Below are 20,000 nucleotides of genomic sequence, written 5' to 3' on the forward strand. Positions count from 1 at the left end.
ACGAATACCCCGCTCTTCTTGTCAATTCCACGGGCACTGCCTTTGCCACGGGCGGTGGAGTGACGATGCTACGAGTATACGGTCTTGCTGCGTTGCGTTGCGTTCAGTTTCATTCTGTGAGTTCGACAGCTACTTGACTAAATATTGTATTTTCGCCTTACGCGACTTGTTTTCTTTTGCATGGGATGAGAGAATGATAGACAAGTCGCGTAAGGCGAAAATACAATATTTAGTCAAGTAGCTGTCGAACTCACAGAATGAAACTGAACGCAATGCCATTTTACTCGTAGCATCGTCAGGCCACCGCTCATGGCAAAGGCAGTGAAATTGACAAGAAGAGCGGGGTAGTAGTTGCGCTAAGAAGGATAGCACGCTTTTCTGTACCTCTCTTTGTTTTAACTTTCTGAGCGTGTTTTTAATCCAAACATATCATATCTATATGTTTTTGGAATCAGGAACCGACAAGGAATAAGATGAAAGTGTTTTTAAATTGATTTCGACAATTTAATTTTGATAATAATTTTTATATATTTAATTTTCAGAGCTTGTTTTTAATCCAAATATAACATATTTATATGTTTTTGGAATCAGCAAATGATGGAGAATAAGATAAACGTAAATTTGGATCGTTTTATACATTTTTATTTTTTTTTACAATTTTCAGATTTTTAATGACCAAAGTCATTAATTAATTTTTAAGCCACCAAGCTGAAATGCAATACCGAACCCCGGGCTTCGTCGAAGATTACCTGACCAAAATTTGAACCAATTTGGTTGAAAAATGAGGGCGTGACAGTGCCGCCTCAACTTTCACGAAAAGCCGGATATGACGTCATCAAAGACATTTATCAAAAAAATGAAAAACACGTTCGGGGATTTCATACCCAGGAACTCTCATGTCAAATTTCATAAAGATCGGTCCAGTAGTTTAGTCTGAATCGCTCTACACACACACACACACACACACGCACGCACACACGCACGCACACACATACACCACGACCCTCGTTTTGATTCCCCCTCGATGTTAAAATATTTAGTCAAAACTTGACTAAATGTAAAAAGACGAGAAAAGTACAAATTAGGGTAACGTTACAAAAAGGGCAATAACTCTGGAATTAAACATTATTTTGACCTAAAACCATACAAGTAATAACGGCAGATGATTGAACTTGCTATTTCCCGGCAAAAGTTTGTATTTGAAAGTTTGGCCATTTTAAGTCATTTTTGGGGTATCTCCGAAAAAGGGTCATAACTCCGTGAAAAATAAATTTCAAGGTCTGACATTTTCACATCACGTTCTAAATATAACAGTCTGTCAAATAAAATCAAAAACTCAAAATCGATAAATTTGTCAAGAGTGTCCCTTTTCGCAGAAATGGCCACATATAGTCCTGTATGTTGCGCTCATTGCAATTCAGACTGCCTTAGGCCTTCTCACTGGGGAAAGCGAGCTGCCACAGTACGGCGCTACCCGTTTCTTTGTTTTCTTCTTTTTCCTTCATGCGTGTATTCACGTTTCTAAGTCCTAAGATTTTCGTTGTGAACTTGGTTTTTTATCGCGTGTGTGCGTGCACACGGGAGTTTTTCGACACCGAAGAGAGTCTGCACAAATTTGACTGCACAAATAAAGCCCTCGACGAACGTGGGGATCGAACCCAAACCAATAGCGACAATTGGTTTTGAAGCCAGCACCTCTACCGACTCAGCTCTTCCCTGTCCCATCTCAACAAGTACCTGTATTTTTCCACAAATGATTTGAAGTACGTCTGGTATGAAGGCAAACGATTCTTGAAGGTTTCAAAGAAATCAACCAAGTCATAAGTAATATATATACAGCGCTTTTGGTCATGGTACCCCCCATCATTAACACAACAAGTCTGGGTTTTGACCGCTCATACGTTTGACACCTGCAGCAGTAGGAATTTCATAACACGGAAAATACGCAAGCTAGTTAAACGAAACATAATGATCTCGGTGGATCATTGATTTGACTTCCCCCTTCGTATACATGTAACAGTTGCCATGTAGTGTCTACTACGATTTTTCATCGATTTTTATTTGGTCGCTTCCGTTATTTTCATGTCGATTTTGGGGGGGTACCTTTACTAGCGCGGCGGTCACGTGATCCATGCAAAAGGACTGTTTAATCCGAAGGGTTTTTCAGATAGTCAAGTCAAATCCTTTAAATGGCAGTGTGAATGAAATGACGCAGGAATTAATGCTTCAATTGGGGTGAGAAATTTGTCGTAATACCAATTTTACTTGCACACAGGAGTTGAACGAGGGTCAAAGAGAAACAGTTCATGGGATACACCTAACGAACTCGCAAATACGTGCACGCACTCCCATGCACGCACACCCATGCACGCACATCCATGCAACACACCTATACACACACACCCATGCAACACACCCATACACACACACCCATGCACGCACACCCATGCAACACACCCATACACACACACCCATGCAACACACCCATACACACACCCCCATGCACGCAAGCGTCAATCTACTAATACCGCTCTTTGCTTGCAGGTCTTCCAGAGAAGACAGGACGCCTCTGTGGACTTCTACCGGGATTGGGCGGAATATCGCAATGGGTTTGGTGACCTGGAGGGCAACTTCTGGCTAGGTTCGTTATTTTATGATCTATAAAAGTGGTTTTATGTGTTTGTGTGTGTGTGTTTGTGTGTGTGTGTTTGTGTGTGTTTGTGTGTGTGTGTGTGTGTGTGTGTATGGTGTGTATGTGTGTGTGTGTGTGTGGGGGGGGGGGTATGATGACAAAAGGCTCCGAAACGCCTGCATCGATTTATGCGGGAATTGCACTCGGTGTCACTCAAGTCTTGTCACAGGGTATTTTTGCTTTCACTTTGCGTTTTCGGACGCCGAATGACCAAAACAATAGATTTCGCTAATAATATTATTTTCCCTGTGATATTTTCAGAGTGTGTTGAAACAAGTGGGACAAATTTGATCAATCAATCCGACAGACTTTATGATTCAAAATGTTGAATATGATGACATGCCAAGAATCAGATAAACGAGGGTTGGGTGATGCTACTCTTACACTGTGCCGAATTGCCCTTGCGAATAGAATTTTCCAATAATTCACAATGATCGGGACATGGTCGCAAGACATTCGTAAATGTTCTTAACCATTCGCCACCATTCGTCTCTTGTTTTGAACATAGCAACATGTTCCTAATATTCGCAAAGAAGTCATATTCTTAACTTTTTGGCAACGTACTGGTAAGATTTCACAAGACATTCGTAATCATCGCAATGTATTCGTAACGCTCGCAAGACATTCGCAACCATTTGTTATGCCTGTCTCACACTGTGCCGAATATCCTTGCAAACATTCGTAATCATCGCAATGTATTCGTCAGGCTCGCAAGGCATTCGCAAACATTCGTTATGCCTGTCTTACACTGTGCCGAATATCCTTGCGAATATAGATTCGTATGCATTTGCAATGATCAGTAGACATTCGCAAGCAGTCGCAACCATTCGTAAGACATTCGCAAGGATTCGTAAGGCTTCGAATGGTCAATATTTTTCCTGTCCATTAGTCTCTTTTTTTGGCCAAATACAAAATGTTCATATACACATTTCTTGCAAATGTCTTACGAATAGTTGCGAGTGCTTGCGAATGTGTACCGATCATTGCGAACGCCTTGCGAGCGCTACGAATACCTTTACGATGATTACGAATGGCTTGCGAATACATATAGGTTACACACTCCGAGTTCTGATTACAATACAATAATCTTTATTCATCTCTAAAAGAGAAATTACAAGCTTGACTGTGTGTCTGTAAAATCAATCAATTAATCAATCAATCAACCATGCATGTAGTAACATTCACATCGCATATTCACATCATATCGTTACACGCAAACATTGTCCCCACACACTTACTAAAATAAGCCTACAAATAGAAGCAATGCATTGCCTGTTTAAAAATTATATCACATTATCACCTTATCACACTTTAACCACATTATCTTCTCACATTTGTATCCTATAAGTCAATATAACTAACAACAAAGAAAAACAACTGATAAAAGGATGTAAAGATTATGCCGTTGTCAGAGCGATTATTCCCAAATACTTATACTGCTCTACTTTCTCTACAACCTCCCCCTTAATCACTATATCCCCATGTACATGTTCCTTCCTCCTATTGTCCATAATCATTTCCTTGGTCTTGCCTACATTAAGTTCTAAATAATTATCATCACACCAACCAACAAACTTATCTACCTCCCGCCTGTAGTCAGAGTCGTCATCGTCAGTCATTAGTCCAACCAGTCCAGTGTCATCGGCAAACTTTGCCATGGGGCATGAGTCGCCAGAAGTACTAAAATCAGCTGTATACAAAGAAAAAAGAAAAGGAGAGAGAACTGTGCCCTGTGGGGCGCCTGTGTTCGTGCACACAGTGTCAGACACTAGGTTATCTCCCATTTTCACAAACTGAGGCCTCTTCGTCAAATAGTCCATGATCCAGAGAATGGTGGAAGCTGGAACATTCATCTTACAAAGCTTGTCTGCCATTAAATGTGGCTGAATGGTATTAAAAGCACTGGAGAAGTCAAAAAACATCAAACGAATGTAAGAACCCGGCTTGTCTAAATGAGAATATATCTTATTAAGAACATACAACACTGCATCATCAACATTCCTGTTTCTTCTATAAGCAAACTGACATGGGTCAATAAAATCTTTCACAAAGTCACTAAGCCTAAACAGGACAATTCTTTCAAAAACTTTCATGCACACAGAAGTCAGTGCTACAGGCCTCAGGTCGTTCATGATCTGTACAGATTTTTTCCTTTGGAACAGGCACAATGCATGAAGTTTTCCACAGTGCTGGTACTTTACTAACACTGAGAGATAAATTAAAAATAACAGAAAGAATGTAACTAAGTTGCTCTGCACAGTGTTTGAGTACTCTAGGCTTCATCCCGTCTGATCCCCCCGCTTTGGTAGCATTCACCTTCCTCAACCCCCTCATCACCTGCTCCTCTGTCACTACGATAGGGGGTTCCCCTTCCATAGGCCCACTGTCACTAGTCAATTTCTCTCTAATTGTCTCCCTTTCATCGCTAAAGTCATGCTTATCAAAGCGTGCATAAAACTGGTTGAGAGCGTTTACATCTGTCTGCACAGCGCTGTTTTTTCCTCCACTACCCCCCTTCTTCCCCTTATCGCCACTCATGATGGTCAACCCCTCCCACGCTTTCTTCATATTGTTTTCTGTGAAGTAACCCTCCACCTTTCCCCTGTACTCTTTCTTCCCCTTCCTAATCACACTCTGAACCTCCCTCTGAACCTCCTTCACATCTCCACTGCTCTTGTATTTAAACACCCTCTTCTTCTTATTCAGAACCTGCTTAATGTCTTTTGTAACCCAAGGTTTATTATTACTATAAACCTTCACTGTCTTTTTTGACACTACATTGTCAACACAGTAAGAAACATAGTCAGTTACACAGTCTGTCAGTTCATCAACATCACGTGCCGAGTCCACAAATACCGCCCAATCAGTGCAGTCAAAGCAACCTCTAAGGGTTTCCATTGACTCGCTCGACCAATCATATACAGTCCTAGTGAGGGGCGGTTCTCGCTGCACACGCGGTCGGTATCGTGGTACAAGATTCACAATGTTGTGGTCTGAGCGGCCAAGGGGTGGTAAAACAAAGGAACTGCAGGCACCACAAACATTTCAATAACACAGGTCTAAGGTTTTGTCTCTACGTGTAGGGCATGTCACATGTTGATCAAATTTGGGTAAAACTTTCTTTAAATTACAATGGTTGACGGTCTCCTGTGACTAAAATAAAAGCGTCCGGTGACCTAGTCTGAAGTTCATGCACGTGTTGTGCTATCGTCTCTGCTGCTTCTGTTGCGTTGGCTGAGGGTGGCACATACACAGCGACTGTCAGCACGTGGGAAAACTCCCGTGGCAGGTAATACGGCCTCATGCCTAGAGTCAGCATTTCAACGCAAGGTGAACATGATGTGTGCTTGACTGTCACGTTGTTTGTGTGACACCATTTCTGATTAACATACACACCCACCCCTCCTCCTTTCTTTTTTCCCCGAGTCCTTCGTTCTGTCCCCTCTGAACATGGAAAAACCTGTCAGCTCTACACTAGAATCAGGTATTGAGTCACTATTAAAGCCAAGTTTCATTGCATATTTTTCCGAGGGTCGATTATCATGTATTTACCGAGCCTTTGGCGAGGTAATACATGAAAATTGACCCGAGGGAAAATATTCAAGATATTCAGGACGAGGTGTGTAAGCTATTTATCCCATTAGTATTACTCCGACGTTTTCATTAAAAACACTTACTTTTTCCACTAAAACCTGCCCGTGCCTGTTTTCAGCTTGCCAAAAGCCTCCGCAGTCGAAATTCATGTCAATGAATTCATGCGCAAAGCTAGTTCCCATTTGTCAGCATAATGGACGGCGTCATTCGACTTGTATGTGGACATTCAGTCATTCATATTGCTTATAAAAAGGTCTGCTATCTGCTTTTACATTTTGAAAGTCATTTAAAAATATCCCTGTGTATATTTGACATCAGCTTTCGTTATACTCAATTCGGCATACCGGGTTTATATGTTTACCAGAATTGCGCACGATAATGGCAGCGCAACAAATTCAGTTCGGGCCGTGCTGGTTTGATCGTTGACCCAAGTCAGTTTGCATGCAGTGTTACTGTTTGTCAGTCGGGGATAGAAATGTTGGCTGTCATCGCGCTGTTCTGCTTTGGTTTTCACACGTGGATCACTTACATATTCAGTCGTCGGGTTTAGGTGAGCCAAAGCTTCAATACTTCGCCTGTTGTAGACGTTAAGCAATAAAGCTTGGAAGTTGTATGTCGGCACTGAGAGTCGGTCGCGGTACATCGCTTTCTACTTTGTCCCGGTCTTGAGTTTGAACACCTAAGGTTGGATACATCTAACACCTCACATCCTCTTCTCTTCCCCACATATCTTAACTGTATCTCCAACTTCTTTTGGTCTTCTTCTTTTCCTTTTGATGCCACTCCCTCATTTGTCGCTGAACCCCGCAGTGTTGACTCGACTCGGATTCACACAAGCCCGTCTAGCAGACGACAGTTCGAACAGTCTTGAACAGCACGGTTGCAAGCAGATTCAGCTATCAATCGAAGCAATACACTTAAAGGCACAGTAAGCCTCCCGTAAACCATCACAGAGCTCCCCGAGCGTCTAAATACAGTACAAGCATACTTCCATTTGAACGCTCACCGAACGGGAACATCCTGGCTGCTTTCTGTCGAGCGTGAGACATTTTCCAAGAATTTATTTTCGTAGACTTGTTCCGTTAACAACAACGGCGCCTCGTTTTTGCGCTAGACCTAACTTTTAAAATCTAAATAATAAATTGACAGCTTGTTACACAAACATTCTTTAATCATAAAAGAATTCGTTTTTCATCAAGACAAGATCAGAACAATTCGAAGTTGTGAAAGTTAAAAAAAAAAAAAAGAAAAGCCCGGAAGCAGGGTCACGCAAGGGTCGTAGCAGACGACGGCCGGTTTATCAGTGCAAATCGCCGTTCCTCTCAACAGTCAAAAGCCATCGCTAGAGTTCTTGTGAACCACAGCCGTTGTTTCGTGCATAAAAAAACGTGCTATTGTAGATAAGCTAACGTCGAGTCGCATTCAAATGACTAACTATGACGACTGCATTGTGAAAAGGGAAAACTGGATCACACGGGTTCACGATGGCTCAGGGGTAAGATAAACCACGCAAAAATAAATTCTTTGAAAATTGTTCGCTCTTTACGGAGGGCACCTAGGATGTTCTCAATTGGTGAGTGTTTAAATGAAAGGGTGTTTGTACTGTGTGTAAAAGCCTGACCGTATCTGTGATGGTTTACGGGAGGCTTACTCTGCCTTTAAAGCCAAAGCAAATAACCAACTTAGAAAACCTAACGTTTGATTTGACTTCATGGTGAGTCTTCTGATAATATTTTTGGCGTTGGAATGGATTTCAACGGGTTCCCAGCTACGACAACTTTTCCAGAGTTATATCAGTTTCAGATGAGTTTTCGAACTACCAGGTGACTGGGTTGTGTTTTGATTGCTCTCTCTCTGTCTCTCTCTCTCTCTGTCTCTCTCTGTCTCTCTCTGTCTCTCTCTGTCTCTCTCTCTTTCACGGTTCCTTTCTCTTTCTCTCTCTTTCTCTCTCACGGTTCTGTGTAGATGGCTGTCTGTGTAAAAATTAGGGAGTATCGTCCATTGATCCCACTCGCGATACTCGTTGAACATGCCTTTGACCATGCAGTCGCTTCAGCCAGCGAAATATCTCGACTCCGCTCTTTAAATCCATGCAGAATGTGCGTATCGTATGAAGTATTCATTATTTTTTCAATATTGACACATGTAGGCCTGTACCTATACGTGATATTGACTTTGACACCACAAAATATTTCAGTCGTATGTTGAAAAAAGTAGTCCATCTGTAAACTCTGAATATGCAGATGACCTCTATAAATTATTCAATTGTAGGCCTACTCTGAAATCAAAGACAATGACCAATGACAGTTGAGATCGAAACTCGGTTGTGATGGGATATCCATATGGTTGTGATGGAATATTCAGAATAATCACCTCCTCAGCTAACAGAGACAAAGAGGCAGGTCATGGGATAATGAAGAATAGGCATTCCTTGCGAATATTAGGAGCATGTTGCTAATATTCGCAACAAGAGACGAATGGTGGCGAATGGTTAAGAACATTTACGAATGTCTTGCGACCATGTCCCGATCATAACGAATTATTGGTGAATTCTATTCGCAAGGGAAATTCGGCACAGTGTAAGAGCAGTATTACGAACAATGCGAATTGCATGAGCGCTTTATTCGTAAAATGTTTGCAAGCACTCGCAACACTCGCAAGGCCACTCGCAACGTTCGTAATACATCCGCAAGACATTCGTATATGGATTTGTATGCATTCGCAATGATCGGTAAGGCTTCGAATTTTCAATAATTTTTCCTGTCCATTCGTCTCTTTTTTTGCCGAATACAACATGTTCATATTCGCAAGGATATTCGGCACAGTGTAAGACAGGCCTTACTGAATGGGGTATCCGTCCAATCAACTACAATCACAGGACCTAGTTTGAAAGAGGTATTAATCCCTGGTTAACGTTCGTTGTGATGATGTGTCTTTATAGGAACTATTGTACAATGCGTGTGTGTGTGTGTGTGTGTGTGTTCCCGGTGCAGGACTGGACAAGCTGCACAAGCTGACCACCTCACAGAGGTACGAGTTGCGTGTCGACTTGCGCATGTGGGACGGAACCAAAGGGAAAGCGACATACAGCGGCTTTTACGTGGACGACGAATCTCACAACTTTACTTTGCACTTTGACAGCTTCACTGGAGGAAACGCTGGTACGTGCCTGGCAATGAGACGACTCAATACACAAAACACGGTGCATTTGAGAAGCTAACAGTATGTGTGACCCTCAATCTCTTTCTATCCGTCTCTTTAATGTCTTTGTTTGTCTTGTCTGTCTGTTTGTGTGTCTCCCTGGGTCATTCTGTGTGTGTATGTGTGTATGTGTGTATGTGTGTGTGTGTGTGTGTGTGTGTGTGTGTGTCTGTGTCTGTGTCTGTGTCTGTTTGTCTTGCTATGTCAGATATCTCTCTCTCTCTCTCTCTCTCTCTCTCTCTCTCTCTCTCTCTCTCTCTCTCTCTCTCTCTCTCTCTCTCTAATCTTTTTAACTTTTTAATTTTTAATTTTTCAATTTTATCATTGTGTGTCTGTGCGTCCCAAGGACAGATTGTAAGAAAAGGCGTAGCCTTAAATCTTAATCCTTGTTAAATAAAGTTCAATTCAATTCAATTCAATTCTCTCTCTCTCTCTCTCTCTCTCTCTCTCTCTCTCTCTCTCTCTCTCTCTCTCTCTCTCTCTCTCTCTCTCTCTCTCTCTCTCTCTCTCTCTCTCTCTCTCTCTCTTCATGTAACGTGTAAATATGTCTGATACCTTGTTCCAGTTTACCTTACACAAGTTTTCATTGATACAGAGAAGTGCCAAATGTGATTCATACTCGAGCTATAAACTGAAATTTGGAGCGTCGCGCGAAACTTCGCTTCATTTCAACCAAACAACGGAGCGTTACATAATGTCACATGTTGACAGTTCACGAGATTAGATTTTAGTCCCAGAAATGTAGCTGTCCTCCGTCAGGGTTTTGGCTGCATGCGTATGGCTTTATGAACATGAAAAGCAAAAAGCTTACAGGTAGATGGAAACAACTTACCGCACAGGTGAGAAATCTCAATCACGAAACAGTGTTTTGGAGAAACCAAAGGAATGTTTCTTAAAGGCATACTAACGCACTCCCGTGTTTACAAAGTGTAGTTTGCCCACAATCGATGTCAAACGCACCATAAGACCATATAATGACGATATGTCACCATGCGCGGACCATAATACATGCATTACAGCTTGTTCTAGCCTCTGAAAAAGTGAGGATGTCAACAAAGCCGCGGTGTTAGCTCCCTTGCATCAACGTTACATGTGTTGCCAAATCTATAAATAGGACCATCTAGATCAAAATAAAAATTCAAATATCTCAACATTTAAGGGCTCCTAGACCACAATATTTTGCAGGGAACTTAATTTAGTCTGTCTCCAGCTCTGGGTAAAGCAATTAGCGTGTATATTCATCAGCTTTCTATGCCTTTAACTGTTCAAACGGCTTCTGTTGCGAAACCTGAAGAGCGGATAACAACCCCAGATGTAGAACATCTCAGAAAGAGCGACCATTTTCGTTCATCGAGGTAGACTGTCGATTATGATTGTGGTGTTAGATGGTTGCGAGTGGTTGTGTGACTGTGAGTGACATGTGGTGTCAGATGGTTGCGAGTGGTTGTGAGTGACATGCGGTGTCAGATGGTTGCGAGTGGTTGTGTGACTGTGAGTGACATGTGGTGTTAGATTGTTGCGAGTGGTTGTGTGACTGTGAGTGACATGTGGTGTTAGGTGGTTGCGAGTGGTTGTGTGACTGTGAGTGACATGTGGTGTCAGATGGTTGCGAGTGTTTGTGAGACTGTGAGTGACATGTGGTGTTAGATGGTTGCGAGTGTTTGTGTGACTGTGAGTGACATGTGGTGTTAGATGGTTGCGAGTGGTTGTGTGACTGTGAGTGACGTGTGGTGTTAGATAGTTGCGAGTGGTTGTGTGACTGTGAGTGACATGTGGTGTTAGATGGTTGCGAGTGGTTGTATGACTGTGAGTGACATGTGGTGTTAGATGGTTGCGAGTGGTTGTGTGACTGTGAGTGACATGTGGTGTTAGATGGTTGCGAGTGGTTGTGTGACTGTGAGTGACATGTGGTGTTAGATGGTTGCGAGTGGTTGTGTGACTGTGAGTGACATGTGGTGTCAGATGGTTGCGAGTGTTTGTGTGACTGTGAGTGACATGTGGTGTCAGATGGTTGCGAGTGGTTGTGTGACTGTGAGTGACATGTGGTGTTAGATGGTTGCGAGTGGTTGTGTGACTGTGAGTGACATGTGGTGTTAGATGGTTGCGAGTGGTTGTATGACTGTGAGTGACATGTGGTGTTAGATGGTTGCGAGTGGTTGTGTGACTGTGAGTGACATGTGGTGTTAGATTGTTGCGAGTGGTTGTATGACTGTGAGTGACATGTGGTGTTAGATGGTTGCGAGTGGTTGTGTGACTGTGAGTGACATGTGGTGTTAGATGGTTGCGAGTGGTTGTATGACTGTGAGTGACATGTGGTGTTAGATGGTTGCGAGTGGTTGTATGACTGTGAGTGACATGTGGTGTTAGACTTGGTTGCGAGTGGTTGTATGACTGAGTGACATGTGGTGTTAGATGGTTGCGAGTGGTTGTATGACTGTGAGTGACATGTGGTGTTAGATGGTTGCGAGTGGTTGTATGACTGTGAGTGACATGTGGTGTTAGATGGTTGCGAGTGGTTGTGTGACTGTGAGTGACATGTGGTGTTAGATGGTTGCGAGTGGTTGTGTGACATGTGGTGTTAGATGGTTGCGAGTGGTTGTGTGACTGTGAGTGACATGTGGTGTTAGATGGTTGCGAGTGGTTGTGTGACTGTGAGTGACATGTGGTGTTAGATGGTTGCGAGTGGTTGTATGACTGTGAGTGACATGTGGTGTCAGATGGTTGCGAGTGGTTGTGTGACTGTGAGTGACATGTGGTGTTAGATGGTTGCGAGTGGTTGTGTGACTGTGAGTGACATGTGGTGTTAGATGGTTGCGAGTGGTTGTATGACTGTGAGTGACATGTGGTGTTAGATGGTTGCGAGTGCATGGTTGTGTGACTGTGAGTGACATGTGGTGTTAGATGGTTGCGAGTGGTTAATGTGTGACTGTGAGTGACATGTGGTGTTAGATGGTTGTGAGTGGTTAATGTGTGACTGTGAGTGACATGTGGTGTCAGATGGTTGTGAGTGGTTGTGTGACTGTGAGTGACATGTGGTGTTAGATGGTTGTGAGTGGTTAATGTGTGACTGTGAGTGACATTTGGTGTTAGATGGTTGCGAGTGGTTAATGTGTGACTGTGAGTGACAGGGAAACATTCATTCAGACACACAAGAGTCAGCAAGGTGGAGTACATGGTGTATTCAAAGTGGTACCCAAGTACAGGAAGTCCGAATACCAGAAAGTTCTATATAAGGTGTCTTATTACTAGAATATACAGACTAACACTACATCCCCCTTTCTGGGTTTCCAAAGATTTTAACATGTGACTAGAAGTAGAATAATACTGCATTACTGAAATATTGCTTACTTCACAAACAAAATGTTAAACCGAACATCATTATAATCAAAACCATTTGACTAGAAGTATTGTAATACTGCCTTATTTAGCAGCAGCGTTTGGAATGTCACATGTCTGCTGTCTGGTATCGCTGAAGCTGGACTCCTCAGACTGCTGTACAGCCATATGTGGTGCAGACCAAGGAAGTGTTGACGTGGACCTGGGGATTCCACCTTCAGGTTGTGGCTGGTTTGAGCGGCGGCGGAGTTGACGTCGGTTTCTCCTGGTGTTGGTACCGGCGTTCGTTTGGACTGGGTACGAACGAGGTGATGATGGAGATGGTGTAGCCGTCACTACAGCCTGGTTGGTTCCCGGAGTTCTCATCCACACCCGCCGTCCTGGTGGTAGGGGAGACAGTAGCTCTGGCGCGGTGACGCTTGTCATAGTTGTCTTTCTGCTGCGCCTTGAGGCGGGCGTCCCTCTCACGAAACTGGCTTCGGTCTGGCCGGCGAGGAACGTAGCTGGACGGATGTGTGGGGATTTTAGTCCTCAGCTTTCTTCCCATCAGGAGCTCTGCTGGGCTTTCTCCCTGTTGCAGTGGTGTTGCTCGATAATTAAGAAGAGCAATGTAGGGGTCTTTGGCTTTCTTCAGCAGATTCTTCACTGTTTGCACTGCACGTTCTGCCTCACCGTTGCTTTGAGGGTGATGCGGACTGCTTGTGATGTGAGTGAAGCCATAGGATTCTGCAAACTTGATGAAATCTCTCGAGTCATATTGCGGGCCGTTGTCTGAGACTACCACTTCAGGTATACCTTGGCGAGCAAAGATGGACTTGAGATTTTCTATGACTGCAGGTGATGTCGTCTGTTTCAGGTGAGCTATCTCTACCCAGCGTGAGTAGTAATCAACTACTGTAAGGTACTGCTGACCATTCAGTACGAACATGTCTGTACCGACACGTTGCCATGGGTAGTCTGGTGTCTTGGTGACTCGCAAAGGTTCTGGATGCAGCACTCTCTCTTTCTCACAAACTGAACAGTTTTTGACCTTGTTTTCAACTGCTTCGACAAACCTGGCCACCATACGCTGTTTCTTGCCAGAGCTCTACACTTGATAATTCCCAGATGTCCTTGGTGGAGTTTCTCGAGGATGTCGTCTTGCAGTTCTTGTGGAATGACGATCCTGCTCTGAAACAGTAGCAATCCCTGCTGGACTGTCAGATCATTGCGAGCTGCCCAGTAAGCTTTCAGTTCTCCGTCTGTTCTAGCTGTTTCTGGCCAGTGGTCCATCTTGCAGTAATTTTATCACCTTGCTGCAGATATTGTCCGTAGTTTGCTTGTTTCTTATCTCTGTCATCCGTTTGTCCGAAGCAGGGATAGTCTCGATGACAGACTGAACGAACATAATTGTCTCGTTCTCCATCAGGCGATCCTGTTCAGCAGGAACACCACCATGAGCCCGAGACAGTGCGTCCGCTGTCACCAAGTTCTTTCCCGGTGTATAGATGATGTCGTAGGAGAACTTGAGCGCATAGTTCGCATGCGGAATCTTTGGAGTCGAGATGTGAGCTCATCCAAACGGTTTGTCTTCATTATGACATGGAGGGGTTTGTGATCAGTTTCTATCACGAAATTTGGTAGTCCTACCAAGAAATCAGCAAACTTTTCACAGCACCAGGTTATGGCGAGAGCTTCCTTCTCTATCTCTGTTCTGTGCTGGTCATTGATCTTGAAGCATAAAACACTGGCTTCCAGTCCTTCCCTTTTTTCTGCAGAAGTACTCCTCCCATACCGTAGGAAGATGCATCCGTAGATATCTTAAACGTGTGTGTGTGTGTGTGTGTGTGTGTGTGTGTGTGTGTGTGTGTTAGTCGTGCGGATTGAGGATGGGTAGGTGTGGGTGGCGTTGGTGATTCTGTGTCTATCTATTCTATCTATCTATCTATCTATCCATCTATCGATCTCTTTATCTATCTATCGATCTATTTATCGATCTATATATCGATCTATTTTTCTATTGAACTTTCTTTCTTCATCTCTCTGATCCCCATTCTCTCTATCTAACCTCTCTGTCTGTCTGTCTGTCTGTCTGTCTCTCTGTCTGTCTCTCTCTCTCTCTCTCTCTCACTCACTCTTGCAGGGCCGGACTAGGCTAAGAGGAGGGGGGGTTTGCCAGTGGTGGTCCAGGGGGATGTCCCCCCTGGCGGGGTCATGGGGCAGAGCCCCTTGTGGGGGTCAGGGGGCGAAGCCCCCTGAAGCTGATGGGTAGGTCATATGCTGAGATAGGAAAATGGTCGCTCCTTGCATGAAACGGCATAAAATAAACAATAATAGAAATAGAGAATACTACATGGCTTGCTGTGTCGTACCAGATTTACACGAGTTGTTTTTTTAAATAGTGAACTGCGAGCGAAAGCGAGCTGTTCACTATTTGAAAAAGCAACGAGTGTAAATCTGGTACGACACAGCAAGCCATGTAGTATTCTGTTTATCCTACATTATATACTTCTGTGCCAGATCTAACTAAAAGTCACCGACAGCGCTATTGCCTTTGGATCAACCCGCTTTAGAACTTCAAACCACTTTACTCAATTTGACATTCATTCCTCCGCCATGACACACACTCTCAAACTAGGACAAAGTAGTTCGCCTTTGTTAACACTGTTAAGTTTAATATTGAACATTGATTAAATAAATTCGAACAACGAAATGATGGTCACTTCAAAATATACCAGATAAAAAGAAAAGCAGTGGCCACAGGATAAAAGAAACCAAAAGGAACAACAACAGCAAAGCATATCCTTCCGCGATAGGATGACAGTCAAGTCGGAGCCAGGCGAGTCGACAGCTTTCAGATGGTCACTTCTCGGTTTGGTGACTGCACAAATATTGGTTGATGTTGATGGTACCAACGTGCACAGGCCTTGCAAACAGTGTTGTTAGCGTTTGCTGGGATGTGATTGTGGCAGTGGCAGTGGAGACGGCTGGAGTTGAAGTGGCCGTGCGAATCCAATGTGTCGTCTGCCGACACTGGCGACAGCTCCGAGACCGGTGCAGTGCCGTTTAGCATCAGACTGAAGCCACGGTGTTCCTCTTGGGAAATGCTGCTTAACGTTGTTGTGCCCAGATAGCTGCATTATTTTGGTCGGAGGAACGTTATTCTCGGAAAGTTTCTGCACAAGGAACTGGCGTGCAGAGTGGTTGGTGTAGATCTACCTCGGGTTGATGATCCCAGCTTTTCTTCACATGTCGCCCTGGCTTTGGTTGTGGATTGTCTTTCGCAAAATTGGAGATATTCTCTGCCATTACTGTCTTCATGCAAGGACACGTCTCCCCACTGCATGTGCCTGTGAGGTGTCACGCTGCGCAGACCAAAGTTGACCGTGTTTTGCCACCACAGAGTATTCAGGATTACTTCTAGATCTGCGACTCCGAGCTGTTTTGTCTGCCACAGCTTGTCAACATCTTCATCTTTCAGCGGTTGAGCCCTGTTAGGTAAGTTGCCACAACCTTCCTGTTTAACAATCTTCTGCTTTGTCTTCACGACTTCTCTCTGTTACAAGTGCAAATTCGGGGCCGTCTATAACGGGTGCACAGTACTTTTTAGACTTCAACTGTCGATGGATGCTGCTGAGAAGGCCCCTCAGCGTGGGGATGGTTCATACTCTTTGCCATCCGGTTTTTTCAAACTCATGAAAAGAGAGCAGAGAATTTTGCATAATTTTTGTGGTTGGATGGTGCTAATGTTTCTTTTGTCCCCGTGTTTCGCCATAAACGTCGATAGGCGACGTATATCGTAAACCGTTTTTCGGAGAGTGTTCTTGTTCTTGTTTGTCTGAACAAATGAGTCTATTGGAGAAAAATCATAAATCATGGATGACTCGCTTTTTTCTTCATCGACTTCGTCATTCGCGTCATCGCCAAACATGTCTTCGAACAGCTCATCACTCAAAAATTATTTCAGTGTTGACAAATCGGTTTCGTGGCAGTTGCCATTTTGTTGCAAAAGTAGTTCTTCATGAATATACATATGTAATTACTAATTTACATAGCATGACCTTCCGGTTGACCTCATTTACATGATATACACACGTGTGATTTGAACGATTTTTATCTCACGGGTATCTCTCTCACGTATGTAGGATAAAAAGTGTTAAATAAGTTTATCCTACATACGTGAGAGAGATACCCGTGAGATAAAAATCGTTCAAATCACACGTGTGTATATCATGTAAATGAGGTCAACCGGAAGGTCATGCTATGTAAATTAGTAATTACATATTCATGAAGAACTACTTTTGCAACAAAATGGCAACTGCCACGAAACCGATTTGTCAACACTGAAAGAATTTTTGAGTGATGAGCTGTTCGAAGACATGTTTGGTGATGACGCGAATGACGAAGTCGATGAAGAAAAAAGTGAGTCATCCATGATTTATGATTTTTCTCCAATAGACTCATTCGTTCAGACATACAAGAACAAGAACACTCTCCGAAAAACGGTTTACGATATACGTCGCCTATCGACGTTTATGGCGAAACACGGGGACAAAAGAAACATTAGCACCATCCAACCACAAAAATTATGCAAAATTCTCTGCTCTTTTTTCATGAGTTTGAAAAAACCGGATGGCAAAGAGTATGAACCATCCCCACGCTGAGGGGCCTTCTCAGCAGCATCCATCGACAGTTGAAGTCTAAAAAGTACTGTGCACCCGTTATAGACGGCCCCGAATTTGAAGTTTGTAACTGAGAGAAGTCGTGAAGACAAAGCAGAAGATTGTTAAACAGGAAGGTTGTGGCAACTTACCTAACAGGGCTCAACCGCTGAAAGATGAAGATGTTGACAAGCTGTGGCAGACAAAACAGCTCGGAGTCGCAGATCCAGAAGTAATCCTGAATACTCTGTGGTGGCAAAACACAGTCAACTTTGGTCTGCGCAGCGTGACACCTCACAGGCACATGCAGTGAGGAGACGTGTCCTTGCATGAAGACAGTAATGGCAGAGAATATCTCCAATTTTGCAAAAGACAATCCAAAACATGCCAGGGCGACATGTGAAGAAAAGCTGGGATCATCAACCCGAGGTAGATCTACACCAACCACTCTGCACGCCAGTTCCTAGTGCAGAAACTTTCCGAGAATAACGTTCCTCCGACCAAAATAATGCAGCTATCTGGGCACAACAACGTTAAGCAGCATTTCCCAAGAGGAACACCGTGGCTTCAGTCTGATGCTAAACGGCACTGCACCGGTCTCGGAGCTGTCGCCAGTGTCGGCAGACGACACATTGGATTCGCACGGCCACTTCAACTCCAGCCGTCTCCAATGCCACTGCCACAATCACATCCCAGCAAACGCTAACAACACTGTTTGCAAGGCCTGTGCACGTTGGTACCATCAACATCAACCAATATTTGTGCAGTCACCAAACCGAGAAGTGACCATCTGAAAGCTGTCGACTCGCCTGGCTCCGACTTGACTGTCATCCTGTCGCGGAAGGATATGCTTTGCTGTTGTTGTTCCTTTTGGTTTCTTTTATCCTGTGGCCACTGCTTTTCTTTTTATCTGGTATATTTTGAAGTGACCATCATTTCGTTGTTCGAATTTATTTAATCAATGTTCAATATTAAACTTAACAGTGTTAACAAAGGCGAACTACTTTGTCCTAGTTTGAGAGTGTGTGTCATGGCGGAGGAATGAATGTCAAATTGAGTAAAGTGGTTTGAAGTTCTAAAGCGGGTTGATCCAAAGGCAATAGCGCTGTCGGTGACTTTTAGTTAGATCTGGCACAGAAGTATATAATGTAGGATAAACAGAATACTACATGGCTTGCTGTGTCGTACCAGATTTACACTCGTTGCTTTTTCAAATAGTGAACAGCTCGCTTTCGCTCGCAGTTCACTATTTAAAAAAACAACTCGTGTAAATCTGGTACGACACAGCAAGCCATGTAGTATTCTCTATGAGGTACATGTTTAGGCTAGGGGGGGGGGGGGGGGTTGCGCAACCCCCATAACCCCCCCGGTAGTCCGGCCCTGTCTTGGGAGTTTTGATACTGCTTTATTTTTCGAACCTTTTGACGCCCAAATTAATCCAATGTTATTAATTGTACGTCTCAGAGATATGGGGACTGATAATGCCTGAAAATATTGAATCAGCTCACCTTTTTGTATGCAAAAGACTGTTGGGTGTAATAGTACCCCAAACCACATGACCTGTGGTGAAACAGGAAGATAACCCCTGTACTTTGACAGTACGCTTTCTTGTTTTTGGCTCACGTAAGTGTAGCCTATGCGATGCTAACTTTTGTCTGTCTGTGCGTGCGTGCGTGCGTGCGTGCGTATGCATGTATGTATGTATGTATACGTATATATATATATATATATGTATGTCTGTGGTAGAACCTTTAACATTTGAAGACGTCGCATTATGGCGTAAGAGGGTTAGACGTCACGCAAAGGAATTACTGAAAGTCTCGGTCATTGTTATTTTGAGCGGGCCGAGACTAGTTTTTTCTTCGAAATCGGCCATTTCCACGTGCGAATGAGCAAACGGAAGTGGTAATGTTGCTAAATTTAGCCTTCGACTTGGCCATTCGGATTACTGTACAGTCGGTCGACTGCGGTTGTCCGCGGGTGAAGCCTGTCCTTAATTGGACGAAGTCGACTACGCGTAGCTCACTTCGCGAAGCTACCGGAACTAGACTTCGTCGCAGTCCAAGGGAAGGCACTATGGCGGAAAAGAGAGTTATCTTTTCATGTCTTGGCGTCTCAAATCTTATGTAGTCTCGACCAGCGCGTGGTGTGCTTCTTTCTGAGTACTTTACGACACAAATTGTACTTTACGTACTTGATGATGACGTAAGTTAATTGTATGTGTTCTATTTCGTTGACTGAGCACGGCCGGGACCAGGGGCCAGTTTCATAAGCCAGAAACACAGTCGACCAACTGCAGTTGTCCGAGAGAACCACAGTAATCCGACGTTATCGGGTTTCACGAACAAAATTTCAGTCGGTCGACTGCGGGTCGTCTCACCGGAAGTCGGCCAAACACGGTGATGCTCTCCCCCCAACACTGTGTTCGGCTTGCTGCGGTAAACCGAAAATAAATGTAATTATCCGCACAGTCAATGGCAGAATGCTCACACTTTTTTGGATTGTGAGCCAAACCTTGTGATTGTTCTTCGAAATGT

The 20,000-nt window shown here is 43.7% G+C and overlaps 1 protein-coding gene across 1 annotated transcript in view; it reads left to right on the forward strand.

The window, feature by feature from the left end:
• The window catches only part of LOC138945854 (angiopoietin-2-like), a 39,788-nt gene that overhangs the window by 18,046 nt on the left and 1,742 nt on the right, over positions 1 to 20,000 (forward strand). The window contains exons 7-8 of the mRNA XM_070317372.1: positions 2,545 to 2,641; positions 9,280 to 9,447. Of these exons, the coding sequence (XP_070173473.1) occupies positions 2,545 to 2,641; positions 9,280 to 9,447 (265 nt within the window). The remainder of the gene's footprint in view (positions 1 to 2,544; positions 2,642 to 9,279; positions 9,448 to 20,000) is intronic.

This window comes from Littorina saxatilis, linkage group LG13, assembly GCF_037325665.1.
Source record: "Littorina saxatilis isolate snail1 linkage group LG13, US_GU_Lsax_2.0, whole genome shotgun sequence".
NCBI classification, from domain to species: Eukaryota; Metazoa; Mollusca; class Gastropoda; order Littorinimorpha; family Littorinidae; genus Littorina; species Littorina saxatilis.